The 21,930-nt window shown below is 42.0% G+C and overlaps 1 protein-coding gene across 6 annotated transcripts in view; it reads right to left on the reverse strand.

Annotated features, from left to right (window-relative positions):
* REST (RE1 silencing transcription factor) overlaps positions 1-20,098 on the reverse strand; it is a 26,497-nt gene extending 6,399 nt beyond the window's left edge. For 2 of the 6 annotated variants that reach the window (XM_042451103.1, XM_042451097.1), the window contains exons 1-3: positions 19,480-19,950; positions 8,891-9,921; positions 2,744-2,827 (exon numbers count right to left, since the gene is read on the reverse strand). In XM_042451103.1, coding sequence (XP_042307037.1) covers positions 2,744-2,827; positions 8,891-9,911 — 1,105 coding nt within the window. In that variant the 5' untranslated portion in view covers positions 9,912-9,921; positions 19,480-19,950. The other 4 variants (XM_042451100.1, XM_042451102.1, XM_042451099.1 and 1 more) reach the window with 4 other exon arrangements.
* Positions 20,099-21,930: the final 1,832 nt, after the last annotated feature.

Genomic DNA, 21,930 nt, shown 5'->3' on the forward strand with positions numbered 1-21,930 from the left:
TTCTTGCTAAGAATCTCTAGGGTGTGACTCTTCTGGAAGTTGACCATAGATGAATGCTAATAGCCAACTGGAGGACCTAAAGAAAACACTTCTCTAGACATTTGTAGGTCCTCCAGAACAATTTTATGGTCAATTTCCAGCAGATGTTGACCACAGAGTTGCGCTGGAAGCCCTAGAGATTCCTAGAGGTATTCTCTCAGGTTTATAAAAAAGTGGTTTGTTATTTGTAGTTCTTCCACTTTCACGGAGGTCCTGTGCCCCTAACCCTAGCAAATGGGGAGGGGTTCCTATATCTTTCAATTTGAGGCTCGAGCCCCATAGGAGATATTGGGGTGTGTGCCTGTGGTGGCGCGGTGCACATGCGCCATGGGCACACACCATTGCTTTCCTCCCTGTGCAGCTTCTGCGTAAAATGCGTCCACATATAGTGCAGCTCACTGTACTGTACTCCCTTCTTCTCTGCAGGGCATTTGAAGGAAGGGCACTTGAAAGGAGAAATGAAGGGAGTACCATTACCACATTACCATCTTTCTTTCTCTAAAGCACTGCATGCATACACCCAGCCCCTTTTTGTCCTGCCAGTTCTGGGTCCTTGCAAACAGTGGCAGCTGTTTGGCTCCAGTGTCAATGAGACAATGAATCTGTTCTGTCTTTCAGTATGAGGTTCAAATGAGCTGTCCATGGTTCCGAGTCTATTTGTGGGGGGTAAAACTGAGGATCCAGGATAGTTCCTGGATAGAACCTTGAAAGTTGAGACTAGAATATGAAAAAACAGATTCACTGCCCCATTTATAAAGGAGCCTCCATCAATCAGTGCTGTCAAATGCAAAGTGGGAAGTCTGTGGTGGCAGAAAAAAGTATTGCTCAGGACAGAACTTGAGAGTAAAGCCAGAGATCTCCTTAGAAGCCAAGATGATTAAATTGAGGCTGACATACTTTGGCCATTTAATGAGAAGACATGGATCACTGGAAAAGAGAATAATGCTAGGAAAGATAGAGGGTAGAAGAGGAAGAACACATGCCAGATAGATTGACTCAATCAGGGGGGATACAGTCATGGGCTTGCAGGAACTAGGTAGAAAAGTGGAAGATAGGGGTCGTGGAGATATCTCATGCACAGGGTCACCTTGAGTCAGAATCGACTCGAAGGCAGATAATAACAACAGCCTGGAAGGTTCAGACTACAATAAACAGAACAGATTCACTGTCATGTTTACAGATGAGTTTCTAGCAATCATTGCTATCAAATGCAAAGCGCCAAGTCTTTACCTTCAAACATCCACTCCCACAGATATACTATGAAAGGAGATGGGTGCACTGGCACTGATTTATTTAGAATATTTATACCCTACTCTTCAGCCACAAAATCTCTCAGAGCAGTGTACAGGTTGTTAATTTGAGAGTTCCCTACCCTCGTTACATTATAGTGCTTCATTACATGTTACTGCAGCATAACATGTAGCTTGCCCCAATAAAGTTTTTTTAAAAAAAACCAAACACAAATTTAATTTTGAACTGTTTTAGGATTTTTACTTGCCTCTATTTGGGGGGGGGGGGTGCTGGCAGGATTCATTTGTTTAACATGTCAGCCACTGTCACTATTGTACCTAACTGAATGGCCCTACACTGAAATCTACAAAAACTCATGCTGCCAATTTCTTTCTTTCAGTTAGCTTCAGAGGTGCTATAAGATCTCTCTACACACTGATCTAAAGAAGATGGTCAATAACTGCTGTCATTAAATCAACTATCCCTATTTTGATATTTTTCAGGATAAGGCATTAACTTATGGTATCATAATTTTTAGCTGATGTGTACCTCTGAAATTTGAATTTTTAGAGATTTGCAGCATTTGAGATAGATACATTAGAATCACAGAATCTTAAAGAGCTGGAAGGCACCGCAAGAGCCATCTATTCCAAACCTCTGCTAGATACACAGCTACCAATGATTTGGGCCAGCACATTTTTGAGATAGAGAGAGAAGACAAGGTGGAACGTATTTTAACCAATTCTAAAGCAGCCATTTCTGAGAACAATAATAACATACGGTATATAATTTAAGGTACAGTCACAGAATGTATGAGTAGCTTTCCCCACACATGCATACTAGCTTCAGTGTTTGATCCAAAAAAGGCAAGGTAAGTCCCAAATATAGAAATATACTTAATTAAAGAAGGACAGGAAACATCTTCCAGCCACAAGATAGGTTGAATTAGGATAGGTCCTAATTTTTTACTTGTATATGTTTTACAAAAAGTTTCAAGAATTATTGAAATACAGTGGGCCCTTGCCTTACACAGGGGATCCGTTCCAGACACCCCCCCCCCCGTGTAAGGTGAATTCCGCCTATGCTCAAGCCCCATTCATTTGAATGGGGCTTGTGTGCGGTGGCGCGGCAGCGCAAGAGCGTGCGGGGAGCCACAGGCACACGCCCCACTCATTTGAATGGGATGTACCGCCCCTTGCGCCCCCCGCAGCTTGAGCGCAGGCGCACTGTACTACTTTGATATGTGACCATCACTAACTTTATGTACTATTTAACAACTGTCAGCAAAACAAACTGTCCTGCCAGCCAAGGTTTCTTTTTGCCCATGTAGTGCTACACTATTATCACGTAGCTATTTGTGGTGAGAAAATATTCAAAGACCATATGAGGCTTGCAGACATTACTGTCAGCACATTAAAAAAAAATACAACATATCCTAACCACCATAATGCTCTTGAAATGCCTTTTAACCAACCTGAGTGAGTCCGCATGTGTCTAGTTAAGTGAGTCTTCTGAGAACTTGAATAAGGACACATAGTACACCGATAGGGACGTTCTCCTGGGAAACAAACAGCATTAAAAAGAAATTAAGTTTTTAAAAAATCTTTGCTCTGCTTATAAAGATCAAACCAACAACTAAGAAAGACAGGCTTATGAGAGAAAATGTTGTTTCATATTAGCACTAGTTCAGAACTATATGCAGATTCCTTCCGCATTCAGCCCAATATATATAGCAATGCTTCAAACACGAATTATCTTTTAAAATCCTGGCATCTTTCACCTAACAATTAACACTTCTGCTCATCAAATGTGGGTTGTTGCCAGTTGGATCTGATTACTTCACAAAGGGAAGGATACGGGCTTAATCAGCCTCGGAGTAAAGTCACTGAAATTAACAGGACTTATGGTAGCTATTAAGTTTTAATTAATAAAAAATATATCCGGCAATGACGTTAACAGTCTTAGTCTGAAAACAAATCAAAGTATTTTGAGATCATGATGTCCAACACTTCTTTGACACATCTGCCTTTCTTGCTCCACACAGCTACCAACCTTAGACTTTACCCTCCTGGTTTCGAATCCAGTAGTAGAGATGACTGCACAACTGCTGAGACAACCCCAAACATGGAAATGGGGATGTTCATGACAACAACAAATTAGGGTGACAAAATGCTTTCTGCCTGTGTTTGTAGGCCTGTTTATAGCCCCTAAGGGTCCGAACAGACTGGCCAAAATAAAGCTGCTTCGGATCACTTTGGAAGTATGCTGTTTAAATGACACACGCATCTTAAGAGGCCGGAAGCTGCCTCAAAGCCGCACTCTTCCGGCCTCTTAGGACACATGCATCATTTAAACAACATACCTTCAAAGTAACCTGAAGGAGCTTTATTTTGGCCTGTCTGTTTGGGCTCCAAGTCAACCATCCTACAAGTATCAAGTCAAATTGGGGCTTCTCTGAAACAAACAAAATCTAAATGTCAGAACCTATCCTACATAGAAAAAAACTCCAAAAGCAAAATTAATTATATAGCATATGGACTAACAGATGGGTCACACTTCATAAATAATGAAGGACCATGTTCAGACAATCATATAAACCCCCATTTACTTCAATGGAACGAGAGGGCAAAGATTGTGTTTTTGATTTAAAATGCAGTTTTCTTCTGTTGGCAGTGAAGGACATTTTTACTTGACAGAGGGTTGAAAGGGGGCGCTTTTAAAAGAGAGCGGTGTACTACGATGTGCTTTTATACAGTGGATGGTTAAACATGATTGGTTTAATTGTATTTTAGAATACGAACACTGTTTTTAATTAGGCTGTGTGCTGCTTAAGTATTGGATCAAAGGTGGGATGTAATGACGACGACGATGATGGGGTGGTTAAGAGTTGGGTCATGACATCATTCCAATTGCCTTTACCAATCGAGGCATGCATACACCATACTTTTCAGAAAATAAGTTACAGTATTCTACATGCTTCAGTATTCAGAATAGCTTTTAGCACCACTTAAAGTTGCATTACATTGAAAAGAAACATATTTTTATTCCAAAAGCCAAAATGTGGGGGAAAGCTGCACTAGAACAGTCTGAAACTTGCATTTTCTATCTAAATTACAGTAAAATCAAAAGGTGCCTTCAAAATTATTACAATAATCAGACTGTGATACTAATTTGTGTCCTACTATTCTGTTATGCAGCCCACGTCTACTGTTTCTAATATTAATCAAGTGGCATCCCTAGACATGTATGGAGGGGGAACCGCAAAAGAAGCTTTCTTACTTTAAAAATCTTTCTAGGTAACATACACTTGTGACAACAAGCCAAACTTCCATAAATCACATGGTACACCCTTGTGTGCATCATTTCCCCCAGAAATAGTGCAGCACTCCTGATCCAAAATGGTTCCTGCACTCTGCAGGGAAAGGGGTACATAGAGCTTCTATTCACTTCAACGTGGGTTTTTTGGCATGCCAATTACAGTAGTGTGGCTCAGATCTATGGGGAGGCAAAAGGTGTAACAGCAAAAGTAGTTACTGTAATCTTATATAAGCTATTAGTTTTGTTACAGGAGCAAAGAACCTTACTAACTACTATATTGTGGCAAAGGGGTTCCCTTTTTTCCTCTTATCTCTTAAGAATGATTCTTGCTTTAGTATGTACAGTTGTCCCTCCATATTCGCTAGGGTTAGGGGAAAAGGCCCCCTGTTAATATGGAAAAACCGCAAATAACCAAAACACTGTTTTTACCTGAGAGGACACCTCTCTAGGAATCTCTAGTTCCTCCAGTGCAACTCTGTGGTCAATGTCCAACATACACTGACCATAGAATGGCACTGGAGTAGCTACGAATGGTCTTTCAGTGCAACTTTTATTTAAAGTTGACCACAGAGTTGTACTGGAGGACCTAGACAGTCCTAGAGAGAACATATTAACAAAATCCGTGAATAATCAAAGCCGCAAATATCAAAGCCGCAAATATGGAGGGATGACTGTAGTCTGCTTCACACAGTTATGTTTTTAATGACTTACTTCTTCATTGAGTAGTAGATCGGCCAGCACAAGGGGAAAAAAGATCACAATGAGGCACACAACTCCAAATATAAATTCAGCTTCTTATCATATTGTTACCATCAATTGTTACCGATAATTGTTATCACATTGCACAAAATCAACTTTTAATCAGTACTTTACTTACGCACAGAATTAAAATCAAATTACAGTGAAAGTTAAGGACGACAATGCAAAAGCAGAGTTACTACTTAATGTTAAGAAAACAAAAACAATGATCATAGATCTATGTAACTTTAAAGGGGATGATAAAGGCATCAAAATTGTTAAATATTCTGTGTACTGTACCAAAGTTCAATTATCAATGAAAATGAAGACTGCAGTCAAGAAATAAGAACACTAAAATTTGAATGGGCAGCTGTGAAAGGCACTAGGTAAGATCTTCAAATGTAAAGACACAACACTAAATACCAAACTTGGGATCATCCATGCCACAGTAGTTCAGTTCTTATGTATGGATATGACAGCGAAGAAAGCCAGAATGTGTGTGTGTGTGGGGCCGGGGGGGGGGGGGAATCAATGAAATGTGGTGCTGAAGAATAGTTCCATGGATATCATAGACTGCCAAAAAAACCCACCCATGAAATGGGTACAAGAGAACATCAGGCCTGAATTCTAACTAGAAAACAAAATGACTGAACTATTGTATCTTGGCCAAATCATGCGAAATTATAACATGGTGGGAAAATTGTAATGTTCAGTAGAGTGGAAAGAAGTAAGGAAAGAGGAAGACCACAACACAGGTGCTTTACTCAGTCAAGGAAATCATGGTCCTGAAACAATCAAAAATGTATGGATAATAAAAATATACTATAAATACTGTTTAATAATATATTTAGAACTGGTTTAAAACAGAATGAGGAAAAACGTTGTCTATACAAACAAAATGAAAACTTTTGAAAGAAATCTTCAAGATAAAGGAGAGGAAGTCATTTTAGATGGATGTTTGAGCTTTAGTATATTTGTGTTGATTAAATGTTTACATTGTTTGTTTAGTGTTTGGTATGTGAATTCATGTTTTTTGTTGTAAATATATGTTTTTAACACTCAATAAAATCTTTTTTTAAAAGTCCTGAGTTTGTAAGACAGGTCTGTTAATAACAGAGTCTCTTGGAGGCCCTTTATTTGTAAGTCAAAGCCATTACTAGGTGTATAAGAAGAGAGAAATATATCTACTGCATCTATTTGTCTATGTAAAAAAGATTATGCAGAAAAGATCCTAAAACCTGGATCAACATATATGAGTTGCTTGAAAAAATGGAGGCAGCAGCAATGCCCCTAACACGAACCTAGAGTTGTTCAGAGGAAGTTTGCCATTACCTTTCCTGAAGCTGAGCACCTGTGACTTGCCTAAAGTTATCAATGGGTTTCATGCCGAGCTGGGACTCAGACCCTTGTCTCCAGAGTTGTAGATTGTCTTACAAAACGTCTATCTGTACACAGTGTTTTTTTAAATAATAATAATAATAATAATAACAACAACAACAACAACAACAACCGGGGGGAAATATATGGACACCTTATTTTATCATGCTGAAAGAGTATATTCTATATCCCATTGTTGTTATTCTTCTTTATATCCCATTATATCCCATTGTATCATTATTCTGATGGAAACTAGAGGTGGGGAAAACTCTATGTGGGAATTGCAAATACTAAAATTATCCCAGTTACTTTTTTCAGTTCTAATTCAGATAAATGTTTTCTGACGGGATTGCGAAATTACATTTCATTTCAAGTAGCAGAACTTTTAGTTCATTTTGGCAGTTTTGTTATCTTTCTGTTGTCTATTTGTAAAGACAGTAGTTTTCTCCTAAATGTTTTAAAAGGTATTTACACAAGCAAATAAGACTGGCTAAGCAGAGAAAAGCTAATTGTTTATCTGTAGTGAGGATTTTCTTAAAAGCACGAACTTCCATTGCTCTCTTATTAAAGCTATTTGTGTGTGTGTGTGTGTGTGTGTGTGTGTGTGTGTTATTAGCATATACTTGGAGTAAACTGAGATTGCAACCACACTGCAGGAATAATGCAGTTTGACACCACTTTAATTGCCATGGCTCAATGTTATCGAATTCTGGGAATTCTAGTTGGTTGTGGCGCTAGAGGTTTCTGAAAGAGAAGGCTAAGTCTCTCACCAAACTACAAATTCCAGAATTCCACAGCACTGAGCCATAGTGATGTTAAACTGCATTATTTCTTCAGAGTGCAGAGCCTGAGACTTTTAAAAAGTTGTCATTGCCTGTGATACAACAAAATGTATTTTCTAATGTGAAAACAAGATAAATAAAACAGCCCTAACTGGTAGAATTTGCACATGGCGCTTTGTAGTGGTTTCATTACTGCAATTTTCAACAGCAGACCCACAACTGAAGTTTACTTCAATTTATCTATCACCTTGTTTAAACACTATTTTCCCCCAAAACTGGAACTGAATCAAATTCGGTCAAACTCTGAAAGAACATTTTTCTATATTTTTCACTTCTGAAAAGTTTTTAAAACACACAGATCTAAACTGTTGCAGCAACATGATACAGGAAGAAGAGTTTCTTTTACAAATTTCAGTTAATATTAGAGACAATTCACATTTGACATAAACTCTTGTTTTGTTATGAAGAATACTGTATAAAACAGGAATAGCTAAATTTTATCAATCCATATTCAATGGCACCTGCATAACTTTTGAACCTCTCAAACTATCTGTCCCCAGCATCTGGAACTCAAAGAGTGCCTCTGAACAGAAAGAAAGCATTTCACTATGAATAGCTTTTGACAAACCTATCCTTTACAGACTGGCATGATCCATTTTTTTTAAGTTGACTTAGAAACCATTGCAATTTTTGTACTATAAAAACTAACCTTAAATAAAGTTCATATATTAACATTTGATCTGCACCCTGCAAACTGTTTGCTTTGGAGTAATTCTATTACAGTCAAAACCTTTTTTCTATAATAAAAATGACAGTAGATTGAAGCTTAAGGTCTTCATTCTAGTCAACAAGTAGTTCAAAACATATATCCACATCTATCTGTGACTGTAATAAAGCTGATTAATCGGCTTTCCTTTTCTATGTCCACACATTTCTGTTAGCCAAGTAAGTCAGAGTCATGCAGCTGTAGAAAAATGGGAGATTTTCCTGTGGACCCATATATTCAGGGCATACCAAAATGAAAACATTAATTCACTGTAAAGTGTTTTGTGTATCAATGAATATGAGTGAAAACAAACACAGCATCCTTAATATATTCTGTAAGGGGTTTGTTTGGGGTTTTGTTCCTTGACAAAAACATGTTTCTAGAATTAATTAATCTTAATGAGTTGCTAATATAGTAAGAACAGTCAATCCTATCAAGCTGGAGCAGAGGTACAAATATAATCAGTTCAGTTAAGGTATATTATTTTATCTGTCAACACAAAAAGATGAATACACACAAACCAACAGCTTATTTAAAATTAGAAAATGTTACAGCCATAGCACACAAGTTGTAATACAATGATGAACGCACACAAATATTGATTACAACTAGTCTTAAGAAATGGAGAGACATCACTCACCTGTATGTGTTCGAATATGTTGCACATAGTTATTCTTCCGATCCGAGAAGTAGGAGCACTGTAAGCACGTGTACACTTTCCGTGGAAAATGATTCCTTAGGTGCTTCTTCCAATGGTATTCACTGATTGTTGTGTATGTGCAAATTGTACATTTGTAGACTTTCTCATTTTCTCCTGCTTTATTGTGATGTTTCAAGTGAGCCAGATAATGATCATACCGATTAGTGTTGTAGCCACAGCGATCACATCTTATGGGACCCTTGGAGAAATCAACTTCATCTGTAGTGCTTGAGTCAACTTGGCTATGCTTTTCTGTTTTTTCTTCCACAATGAATCTCTTAGCACTGTGCACCCGAATGTGATGGACGAACTCCTGTTCCGATTCTGCCTCATACTGACATGGCTTACAACGAAACGGTTTGTTCTTCAGGCTTTTACCTCTATCATCTACACTCTCTGGGGCATTTGGTAACTGGAAGCCCTCCGGGACATCTGACAAATCAAAACCCTCTGGGTCACCTGACAACTCAAAGCCTTGTGAATCACCTGATAACTGGAAATCATCTGGGGTACCTGACAACTGGCAACTGGAAGCCATCTGATAACCCTTGTCTAGACTACAAGTAAGAGAACTAGAAGACTCTGTCGTTTCTGCAGTTTCAATGTTACGAACATCAGGAGATCCGAGGGTTCTCATATCTATATCATTCAGGTCTTCATGACCACGCTCCACAGCCTGTGCATCATCCATTCCTTCTCCATCACTATCTGAAAAGTTGGCATTGCCCACAGTTGTCAGTTCGGCCATTTGCCTCTCTTCACCAACCATGTAATCACAGCAGTTGCCATTAACTTCTCCTGTCAAGGCTACATTTGCCAACATAATAAGCTGAGGAGCTGCCAGCTCGGCTTTGGAAAGTTCAGAAAAGTCATACATGTCATTTGACAAAGTCATGTTGAGGTTAGTATTGCCAGAAAATAGGCTGCTGCCACCAGACTGTCCGAGCACTTGCATTGCCATAGTAACAGTTCTGTAAAAGAAAAAGGACAAAGGTTTTCCTAAGTTGCAGGCCTATGAAACCTATGCTATCATATCAAAAACCAAGAACCCTTCCAACAACAAAGACGATTTAATCAAGACCAAAATTCAAACGGAGGGATATAAATCACATTAAACAAATACACTTTTAAGACAAACTGGTTATATTCAGTGCTCTTCCAAGATATGCTTTCACTGTGGGTTCTTGAGCAAGCTACCGATAGTCCTGAAAACAAGCAGAATAGCTGTTTCTTATCTGGCCAAAATGCCTGGTTTGTGCCCCCTTTGCCTTATCCAGATAATATCACAAAGTTTGTAGATGTGTTTTGTTCATTTGTCTGTTTAGTTGTCAATTCCCTGCATTTTATATGTTATATTTTGTGGTGAGTGTGCTCATAAAGTTGTGGGTTTTTTTTCCCTTTTGCTTTCTATTGTCCTACATATGCTTCTTTGCAGGACTTGTTCTCTCTCTGTGTTGGAAGTTGTTATAAGGTTTCCCTGCATGCTTGCATAAGAAATGCAGAAGCCCAAAAAGAAAACAGAATATATATAGTTTTAAAAAGGAATAGGGAATATTTCATTTTAGAATAATGAATACAATGTTTGAGACAAGATGTTCATGTATTTATACTCCCTAATTATATGTAGCAGCACATAGACATTGCTGGAAGTCCATACACCAGTGCTAAAAAGTAGTGAGCAAGCCATCAGCTGCCAGTCCACAGAAAGTTTCTGGGGAAGAAAGGAACAATTGTAGCCAAGGGGCACAATTACAGTACTGGCCCTTGGCACATTCCGGGAAGGGGAGCTAGTTCCCCCACTTCAGATAAGCCCGAGAAGCACTGTTATACAGTATCAGATCATTGTTAATTCCTCACCTTGGTTCCCCCTTCACAGTTCTTTTTATAGGAATTAGCGTTTTATGGCTGGACATGAAACTATGGAGGACTAGAGGAGACTAAATAACTTGCTGTTTTCCTAAAATTATTGGTTACTGTTCTTGTTGGGGTTGTTTGCCTGGTTCGCACCAACTGGAAAAACCACAGAGGTTCATTACAGTTTATATTGGCTGCATCCAAACTGCAGAAATAATCCAGTTTGACACCGCTTTAACTGCCAGGGCTCCATGTGATGGAATTCTGGGCATTGTAGTTTGTTGTGGCACCAGACATCCGCAACAGTGCCCAGAATTCCATTGCATGGAGCCCTGGCAATTAAAGCGGTGTCAAACTGGATTATTTCTGCAGTCTGGATGCAACTGTATTCCTTACAGTTCAGCACCTTGTAGTTCCACTTGTAATTTTTAAAAAAGTACATTCAATCATTATTCTATGATCATGCTGAACTTTTAATATGCTAAACATGATCTTTTTAATCCAAACCAAGTTATAGAACATAATTTATTTTTATAAAGTTAAAAACTGGCCATCAATTTGTAAAGGGAGCTAAAAAAATCATTCCCCCCCCCAAAAAAAAGTTCCATTTTTTTCTGGAAAAAAATGAGAAATGTAAGGGATTGTTTCCCCCCAATTCTGGATTCAAAGGTTCTGGAAATCTTACACCTCTGGTTTGTACATGATTTGTTTTGTTTTTAATGGGCTTATCTGCAGAAGGTAGGACTGTGAATTTTGTGTTCTACTTGAATGTGTGAAATGAGACTTTCCCTTCTAAGCTAATGCTGTTTTGACATGGCCAAAATGTTTTGTTTACCATTCAGAGGTGAGATTTCATTTCTGCCTTGAGCTCATGGGAGTTTGATATGGAAAGAACCCTGTTGCCAAGATGAATGAGTAGCTCAGAAAAAGTGGAAGAAATTTAGCCTGAGGACAACATAATAAGATAAAAGGATTGAACACATAAATGTACCAGGAACCATGGCAGAATTCTGGCAACTGGATATAATGACAAACCATAGCTAAAGCAGGCTAGGTCTGAAAAACCACATTCAAAACATAGTTTTAAATTATATTTTGTTACCAAAATATAAAGCATAATACATTAGCCAGTGTAGAATCAAAAGGTTCAAACCAACCACAGTTAGCTAAACAAATGCTATCCTAAGAATTGTCTGCAAATCAAGCCACTGTGATCAATTGTTTGATAATATTCCACAGCTAAGCTTTTAATCAAATCCTTTGCTAAGCTGATACTTCACTGCTCTCTAGGATATGATCTGCACTACAGAAATAATGCAGTGGCTCAATGCTATGGAATTCTGGGATGTGTAGTTTGTTGTGGCACCAGAGTTCCCCGACAGAGAAGATGAAATATCTCACAAAATGACAGCTCCTAGAAATCAACAATATTGAGCCATGCTAGTTAAAGCAGCGTCAAACTGCATTATATCTGCAGTGTAGAAACTGGAACTCCTTCACTCCTACCCATCCGGGAGCAAGCATTCCTACTCTGTAGTACAGCCATTACGTTTTAAAGCAAGAGAATTATTTTCAAGTTTTGCTGTTGCTTGCCTATTATTTAAACTTCTGGAAGAGAACTCTAGAACAGTACAGTTGTCTGAATCCTCTTCACATATATTTTATAATTACATAATGTTATTCAGCATAGATATTTTACTTTCACCATTTCTTATAAACATTTGAACATAGAGAAATGTAAGGTACTGCACTTAGAGCGGAAAAATGAAATGCACAGATATAGGATGGGTGATACCCGGCTGAATGAAACTACGTGTGAAAGGGATCTGGGAGTCCTAGTAGACCACAAGTTGGACATGAGTCAACAGTGCGATGCGGCAGCTAACAAGGCCATTGCGATTTTAGGCTGCATCAATAGAGGTATAGTGTCTCGATCAAGAGAAGTAATAGTGTCACTCTATTCTGCTCTGGTCAGTCCCCACCTGGAATACTGTGACCAGTTCTGGGCACTACAATTCAAAAAGGCCATTGAGAAACTGGAGTGAGTCCAAAGGAGGGCAACTAAAATGGTGAAGGGTCTGCAAACCATGCCCTATGAGGAAAGACTTAGGGAGCTGGGGATGTTTAGCCTGGAGAAGAGAAGGTGATATGATAGCCTTGTTTAAATACTTAAAGGGATGTCATATTGAGGAGGGAGCAAGCTTGTTTTCTGCTGCTCCAGAGACTAGGATGCAATAGATGTAAGCAACAGGAAAAGAGATTCCACCTTAACATTATGAGGAATTTCCTGACAGTAAGGGCTGTTTGACAGTGGAACACACTCCCTCAATGGAGTGTAGTGGAGTCTCCTTTCTTAGAGGTCTTTAAGCAGAGGCTGGATGGCCATCTGTTGGGGATGCTTTGATTATTATTATTATTATTATTATTATTATTATTATTATTATTATTAACCTTTATTTATAAAGCGCTGTACATACAATCTTTTTAATTGGACGGTTCCCTACCCTCAGGCTTACAATCTAGAAAGACACGACACAGAGGGAGTGGTGGTGGGGAAGGGGCATCTCTAGTAGGATAATACATATAAAATACATAGCTATACAGGAAATGATTCAATAAAACAGGCAAGAAAAGAACATCAAATAGCAAGTGACAATTATGCAATGCCTGGGAACACTGCCCTGAACAGAATGGTCTTCAACTCCGTTTTGAAGCTGGTTAAAGAAGTGATGGCTCTTGCTCGCGGGGGAAGAAGGTTCCAGGAGTGAGGGGCAGCGAGTGAAAAGGGGCGAATCCGGGATGGGGCAGAGGAAATCCTGGGCTGTGATTGAGAGTTCCTGCATGGCAGGGGGTTGGACTCGGTGGCCCTTGTGGTCTCTTCCAACGCTATGATTCTATGATTAATTGTGTGGGAGTTATAATCAGTATTGCAGAATCCTCTGTAACAGTTCTGTAAAATCAATGCTTTAATATTATTTGCTTGGTCTGGTGACTAATCCTAACAATATTTATAAATTCACCTTTATAATGAGTCTTAAATACATAGATATGAACTATTTGAAATTAATCATGTAAATTTTGAAACAAAGTTGATGGAAGCTCATTTTAGTTGTGTGCTTCTATATAAATAAGACTTAAACAAAGTTGTAATACAGTCTTTTCCAAAGTATCACAAAAAGAGAAATATACCAGAACATATCCTAGAATTCAGCACAATGGCTGACAGCTATGTCTGATCTTGTGTGGGGACCTCTACTCCTCTGCTGAAAAATGGCCCAACATTTCAGCATTAAATACTAAGAGAAGGGACAACCAATCAGTGTCAGCCAAGACAAAGGACATTTCTAGCTATTAGCTGCTGAGTACACTTTATTTCTCAACATTAAAACTGTGAAGTCAACGGCTTTCATGGCTGGCATCCATAGTTTTTTGTGGGTTTTTCGGGGCTGCTAGAACATGGCCACATAGCCTGAAAAACCCACAAAAAACTATGACATTAAAACTTCTAAGCCAGAGAACACCAGTCACTTGACACAGCTAGTTGGGGTGTGTATGTTTAGCACACAGAAGTCTCTACCAAGTAAAGTGGGCCTCTTAGTGCCATATGCATTAAGAATTCAAAGACAAAGCCATGCAAAGGGATCCTCTAAGCACCTTTGAGACTAAGGTCCAAAACACACTGCAGAAATAGTCCAGTTTTGAGACTGCTTTAACTGCCCTGGATCAGTGCTAGGGAATCCTGGAAACGGTAAGTTTATTGTGGCACCAGAACTATCTAACATAGAAGGCTAAATGTCTCACAACATGTGTGAGCATTACCTAGCATTGAGTCAGGGCAGTTAAAGCGGTCTCAAACTGAATTATTTCTGCAGGGCGTTTTGGAACTAACTGAAAGAAAGAAGTTGGTAGCATGAGTTTCTGTGGATTTGAGCCTACTTCCTCAGACATGTTTAAACTTGAGTAAACTTTCCTAGGATACTCAAGTCTAGGAAAGCTCATTCTACCAACTACTCTCTTTAGTCTCCAAGGTGCTACAAGATCCTTTTTGCATATGCAGAAAGAATTTCAATTGAGGGGTAATTAAAGAGAGAGGTTCAGACGTTCACGCTGAGTAGCAATCATGCAGAACAGATATGCATGTGCATAGGATTTAACAGGGAATGTCACACAGAAAGTATGTTTTCCTGATATTTATGAGGTGTCTGTGCCTATTCGACTGCAAATTCAGTAAATGGAAGTAAGTTCCCAATTCTTATAAGGAAAACTGCCACTCAAAAGAATAAACCCCCACAAATCACTCCCTAAATTTAGCATCACAATTATTACAGGGGGATTAATATTCCCATTTCATGGGGAAATGGTCAATTTTAAGAGCTATGATTTGAAGAAAGATCAACATATAGATGAAAAGGTTAAAGACATCTGATTATAAAGAATATACATTATGCCATATAAGATTAGGTGACACTGAGAGAGAAAGTAACAAAAAAGGGTAAGAACAAAGGAGAAAGTCATCAAAACAGATAGAATAGTGAGAAAATTGGTTAAAAAAAATATCGGAAGTTCCTAAAGCCTTAGAGAAATACTAGACTAGAAGGAAAGTTGATATAAGCAATGTTTAACAGATATAACATGTAGAAATATGTTGACGGAGAGGGAGAATAACTGACAATGAGTTAAGTAATTTTTTGTCTTTTCCATCCTCATGATTCAATGTTAGTTAATTTTTGGTTTACAGTTGTCCCTCCATATTCGCTAGGGTTAGGGGAACAAGACCCCCGTGAATATGGAAAAACCGCAAATAACCAAAACACTGTTTTTACCTGAGAGGACACCTCTCTAGGAATCTCTAGGTCCTCCAGGGCAACTCTGTGGTCAATGTCCAACATACACTGACCATAGAATGGCACTGGAGTAGCTACAAATGGTCTTTCAGTGCAACTTTTAGTTCAAGTTGACCACAGAGTTGCACTGGAGGACCTAGACAGTCCTAGAGAGAACATATTAATCAAATCCGTGAATAATCAAATCTGCAAATATCAAAGCCGCAAATATGGAGTGATGACTGTATATGCATTATATATACACACACACACACACACACATATATATTCTATTTCATACACACACACACACACACACACACAAACACTATTTTGGGGGAGAAAAAAGGCCATCATTTTTCCACTGGCTAAAAAACCTGAAAGTGCACCAAAGACTACAAAAATTCATGCAAGTAACCTTGGGCAAAAGTTCCTGGGAGTTGAGATTAGAGGCCAGAACTCCTATGATGTTCCATTAATTTCACAACTGCTGTTCTGCAGTCTCAGAACAAAGGGTCCATCTAAAATTTGCATTAATCTTGTAAGCAGGAAATAATGGGAATAGACAAATCCAGTTTACGCATGAAATGAAATCTGTGTCCGGTGAGCTATCCACGGTGTTTTAGAAGACTACTGGGCCATATATCCAGTTATCCTGCTTAACAATTCACTCATCGCAAGTAACTTTTCAAAGGTCAGACTTCCCTCAAGATTGTCCATGTGGATGAGTCTCTCTCTCTTTATTCTGGGTAATGAGTATGCTGTATAAGCTCAATATTGAGCACCGAAGCTCACCAGAGTTAATAGGTAAACAAGCATAGCCCAAGTGAAATTCTTCCAAACTAATATAGTAACTGTCATGCAGCAAAATGCATCACTGTGTGGCTAAGGATTTGCATCATGTTTTGCATCATGCATCACTGAGTGGTTAAGGATTTATATTTTAAATTTTAATGGAGGGGTGGGGGCAGTAGAGAAAGAACAGTCCCTGCTAAAGTACTAAACAAAAACCAAATGTATGTATGCTGGTTCCTTAGCAAGCTAAGGCTGCATCAGCCCTGCAGAAGTAATCTGATTTGAGATCACTTTAACTGCCATGGCTCAATGCTGCGGAATTCTGGGAATTGTAGTTTGTTGCAGCCCAAGAGCAGAGGCCCACAACAAACTACAATTTCCAGACTCCCAAAGGCATTGAGCCATGGCATTTTAAGCGTTGTCAAACCAGATTATTTCTGCAGTGTGGCTGCAGCCCAAATCTACTGAAATTAGCAAACTAACCACGTGGGATGGGGAGGGGGGGTTAAATAATATGCTGGTTTCCTTTGGGCCTAAACGCAAATGAGCCGCATGACCTACATACACAACTCTGAAGTCTTTCTTCTGCCAGAAAAGCCAAGAAGGAGCTCCGTTTGCTAAAGTTTCCAAAACTTTTCAGACTCTCAAGGATGCCTTTTGTTCAGTCAAGGAAAAAGAGCTCCTGGGTTTATTTGCAAGAAAGTATATATATATATATATATATTAATCCATCTTACCTAGTTCTTCCTCGTTGAGGCAAAGGAACTGCACAAGCTCCAGGCCCCAAAAGTTTGCAATTTAGAAACCCATTCGTCCATGGCTGCCTACCATCAGCTTTCTCTGCTGCTGCTGCTGCTGCTGCATTCCAGAAATAGGCATTCGGCCATTTTCTTCAAATACCAAACAGAAGCACAAAGCACTGGCTCTTTGCAAAACTCTCTGCCTCTCACACAGACACAAACTGCCCCGAGTTAGCCCTCGACTTGCCTCCAGCCCCTTCAAGGACCCTTTCCCCAAAGTTGGGCACCCCCAGGGCAACTTTCCCTTCCTCCAGGGGTTTCCCCCCAAAAGTGGAAGAGGGCGAAGGTTGGCCCAGCCTTTCCCCCACCCACAGCAGCCCAGTCTCCCCCTTCTCCTCCCCCCAGACACACACACACAAGGCCCCAGGAGGCTCCCAAATCCGGGTGGGACTCTTCCTTTCTCTCCTGAGCCAACTCCCAAAGACAAGAATAAAAGGAGGAGGAGGAGGAGAAGGTGGAGGAAGAGGGGAGGCAGAAGCAGAGGCGGCTGCTGCTGCTGAGTCCAGCCTCCAGAAATAAAGACGTAAAGGAATCCCTGCAGCAGCACCTTCCAGGCCCAACGGGGGCATCCGCCTTGCAGAGTTAACCCAGTCTGATAGCTCTTTCAGGGCCATGGCTCCATGCTGTGGAAGTCTAGGAATGGTCGTTGGGTTGGAATCCCATAGCATGCAGGCATAGCAGTAAAAGCACTATCAAATCGGGTTGTTTTTTGCAGTGTGGATGCAGTGTGAGTAAAAGGAATCCCCGCCCTTTGTGACTCTGCAAAGATTTTTCTCCAATGATGATGATAATAATAATAGCGATAATAGTACTGTAATATTTTCTTACCCTTCCTTCTCCCCATGGATCAAGGCAAGGAACAAGAGGCCAAAAAGTACACATCTAACCCCCCAATTTTTCTTCCTCAGCACCCCTTTTCCTCCTGGAAGGATATATTCGTAAATTGGGGGGATTTGAGGGGGGGATTATATATAGACAACAAATGTAGACTCTCTCTCTCTCTCTCTTTATATATATATATATATATCCCCCTCAAAGCCCCCAATATATCTTTCCAGGAAAAAAGATATATAGAGATAGAGTGAGGGGGGATTTTTATGCACATTGGGGGATTTGAGGGTGGTAGAGTTGTGAGGGTAATGTCTGTAGGGGGGGGACCAAGGTGCCCACTAAGCCTGGCTGTCTCCCTCCATTCAAGACCAAGCTCTCTTCCCCCCAACTCACTGCCACTGGGGGAGGGGTAGAGTTGCTAAGAGTGAAGTCTGCCCCCTAACCTGATTGGCCCCCTCCCTTCAAGGCACCCCATGGAAACCAAGCTCAGTTGCCCCTCACAGGGCACCCCGACCCCCACGTCTCTTCCTCAGCACCTCCAGCCCCCTTGCAGCCCCTGAGCCTGGCCACCCCCTTCCCCACAGCCCCATCACCCCCAGCTCCCTTCCACAGCACAGAAAGATATATATATGGGGAAGGGAGGTTGAGGGGGGGCTCCTCTCCCATCCCTAGAGAAAGGGGAGACCTTATAGGGAGGGAGAATTGTAAAGGGACAGTCTGTGAGGCCCACCTTCCCCCCCCAAACCCCTTACAGCCCCTCACTCCCTCGCCCTTCAAGGCAAAACATAGAGGCCAAACTCACTCCCACTCCCCAAACACACAGGCATCCCACCTGCCCCCCAACTCTCTTCCTCAGAGACCCCTTCCTTCCTCAAAGGATACACTGGGGAGGGGATTTTTGAGGGGGGTTTCCCCCTTCCATGAGGAAAGGGGGAACTTATGGAGAGGGAAGTAGAGTTTCCAGCAAAACGTGTGAGGGGGGCAACTTATGCTGGGAGGGGTGGTTTCAAGAGAAACGTGTGGGGGGTGGAATCAAGACCCACCCAGCCCCCTTGCAGACCCTCAGGTCCCTTTCTTTCAAGGCACCCCATGGAAACCAAGCTGCCCCCTACACTTCAGCCTCCAATTCATGCTGGGGGGGGCAGGGTTGTGAAGGAAAGGTCTGAGAAGGGAAGCAAGGCCCACATCGCTTGCAGCCCTCTTGCAGACCCTCAAGCCCCCTTTCCTTCAAGGCACCCCATGGAAACCAGGCTCGCCCCACACACAGCCCAGCCCCCAACTCAAGCTGGAGGTGAGGGAAGAGCCTAAGAGGGAAAGCCAGGCCCGCTCCCCTCCAGCCCCTTGCAGCCCCTCCAGAAGCCACCCCTATCCCTTCCGAGGCACCCCGCAGAGGCCAAGGTCTCTCCCAACCCCACCCCGCACTCACAGCCGGGGAGGGAGGCCCAGGCGCGGGGGGGAGGAGGGCCAGGAAAATCGCTGTCCAGCTCCAGCAGGGCGGCTGCTCGTGGTGCTGCTGCGGAGGCCTCTGCTGCTGCAACTCCAACCCAGAAAGAGGAGGAGGAGAAGAGGGAGGCGTCTCCTCCCCGCCAAACTTCCTGCCCCTCTCTCTCTCTCTCTCTCTCTCCAACCCCGCTCACGTCCACGCGGGGCCACCGAGGAGAAGGAGGAGGCAAAAGGGAGCTTAGCCTCTCGTCCTCCACAGGGGCTTGCTTGCTTGCTTGCTTGCTTGCTTGCTTGCTTGCTTGCTTCCTTCCCTCCTCCGACCCTTTCTTCCCTCTCACTCCTCCCCCTCAGACGCAGGAGGCGAGACCGCCTTCGGATCAGCCCTGGACAGCGCCACGAGCCACTCAGCCATCATCATCAGCAGCAGCCCTTGCCCTTCATCTCCACGACGACACTCTCTCACCGTCTTCTTCTTCGCCGCGCATGCGCACCCGCCTCCTTCTCGTCTCTCTCTCTCGCCTTAATGGAAGGAGAAGGGAAATGGGGGGAAAGTACCCCCCCGCGCCTCCCCAGCTTCAAAACTATGGAGGCGGCGGCGCGCGCATTCCGGCACTAGTCTCGCGAGCGAGCGCGTGCCAAAAGGCCACGCCCCCTTCCTCTCAGCTTGGAGTAAGGGAGAGGGAGAGAGAGAACTGCCCCGCCCACTAGGCATAGGAGGCCACGTGACCCAACCCTCCCCTCCCCCCTCGCGCCCCCTCCCCCTCTTCTTCTTCTTCTTTACTCTAGGTCAGGCTTAAGGTTGCCTCAGAAGGCAGTAGGCCTCAAGCAGAGGCTTCTTGCTGCCTGCCTTCTTTGCTTCTTTTGTTGTGGAGTGCCTTCAAAGTTTATTATTGGGGACCCTAAGGCTAACCTATCATGGGGGTTCCCTTGTCAAGGTTTTCTTCAGATGGGGTTGGGGTTTTTTTGCCTATGGCCTTCCACTGAGGAAGCTGAGAGAGTGTGACTTGACTACGGCCCCTTGTGTGGGTTGCCTTCTTCAAGCAGCTTCCAGCTTACGATGATCCTATTACATGGCTTTTCTTGATGAGTTTCGTCAGAGCTGGCTTTGCCTATGGCCTTCCACTGAGGAGGCTGAGAGAGTGTGACTTGACTAAGGTCCCTAGGGTTGGTTGCTCTTTTAAGTCGTTTCTGACTTAAGGAGAACCTATCAAGACAAACTTTCTCCACAAGGAAGGTTGCCATTGTGTTCCTCTTGAGGCTGAGAGAGTGTCATTTGCCTAAGGTTGCTTGTCTATAGGCAATTTCCTACCTATGGCGACCGTAAGGTGAGCCTGTTACCTGGTTTTCTTGGCAAGTTTCTTCAGAGGAGGTTTGCCATTGCCTTCCCCGAGGATGAGACCGCCATGCCTTGGTCACCCCAGTGGTTTTACATGGCTGAGCAGGAATTGAATCTTGGTCTCTAGAGTTGTAGTCCAGCCTCAAACCACTATTCCACAGATTTTCCCAACCCTGGAATAAGACCCTCGTTAATCAGGCCTCCTGGCCTGCGAGACACTTGGTGACCCCTTTCCCCACTTGGTTTTTGTAATATCCGGTCTAAGCTGGACTGCAGATATAATGTACTGCTTTAACTGCCCTCATGGCTGAATCATATGGAATTCTTGGATTTGTAGTTTTGGGAGGCATTTCACCTTCTCTGCCCCCCCAACAAACTACAAATCCCAGGATGAAGCCAGGACAGTTAAGGCAGTGTCAAACTGAATTATCTCTGCAGTGCTGATTAGACCTCAGCCAAGTGGCATGAACAGTGGCTATGGGGTGCAAGCGGTGCAAACACCAGGTGACACTCCAAAGGAGGTGTACAACCAGTGCACCAAGCAGCTAGTGGGCAAGAAAGAAGGGTGTCATGTCCCTGTCTCACTGGCCAAGCGTATATGCACAGTTATAAGCACCATTCATACATCTGAGATAGTGAGCTACAGTCCACATTGTCAAGAGAAGAGAAGGTTAAGAGGGACTATGATAGCCCTATTTAAATACGTGAAGGGATGTCACATTGAGGATGGAGCAAGCTTGTTTTCTGCTGCTCCAGAGACTAGGACCTGGAACAATAGATTCAAACTACAGGAAAAGAGATTCCACCTCAACATGAGGAGGAACTGCCTGACAGTCAGAGCTGTTCAACAGGGGAAGATGCTCCTCAGAGAACGGTGGCGTCTCCTTCTTTGGAGGTCTTTAAATAGAGGCTTGGTGGCCATCTTTTGAGGGTGCTTTAATGGTGTCTTCCTGCATGGCAGGGGGTTGGACTGGATAGCCTTTGAGGTATCTTCTATGGTTCTATGATTCTATTCCCACAGACTTACCTCTTTACTCATATATATTTACAGGAAGCAAACCTATACATGGAGCCAAGGTGATGTAGTGGTTTGAGCCC

Source organism: Sceloporus undulatus, chromosome 2 (genome assembly GCF_019175285.1).
Source record: "Sceloporus undulatus isolate JIND9_A2432 ecotype Alabama chromosome 2, SceUnd_v1.1, whole genome shotgun sequence".
NCBI lineage: Eukaryota > Metazoa > Chordata > Lepidosauria > Squamata > Phrynosomatidae > Sceloporus > Sceloporus undulatus.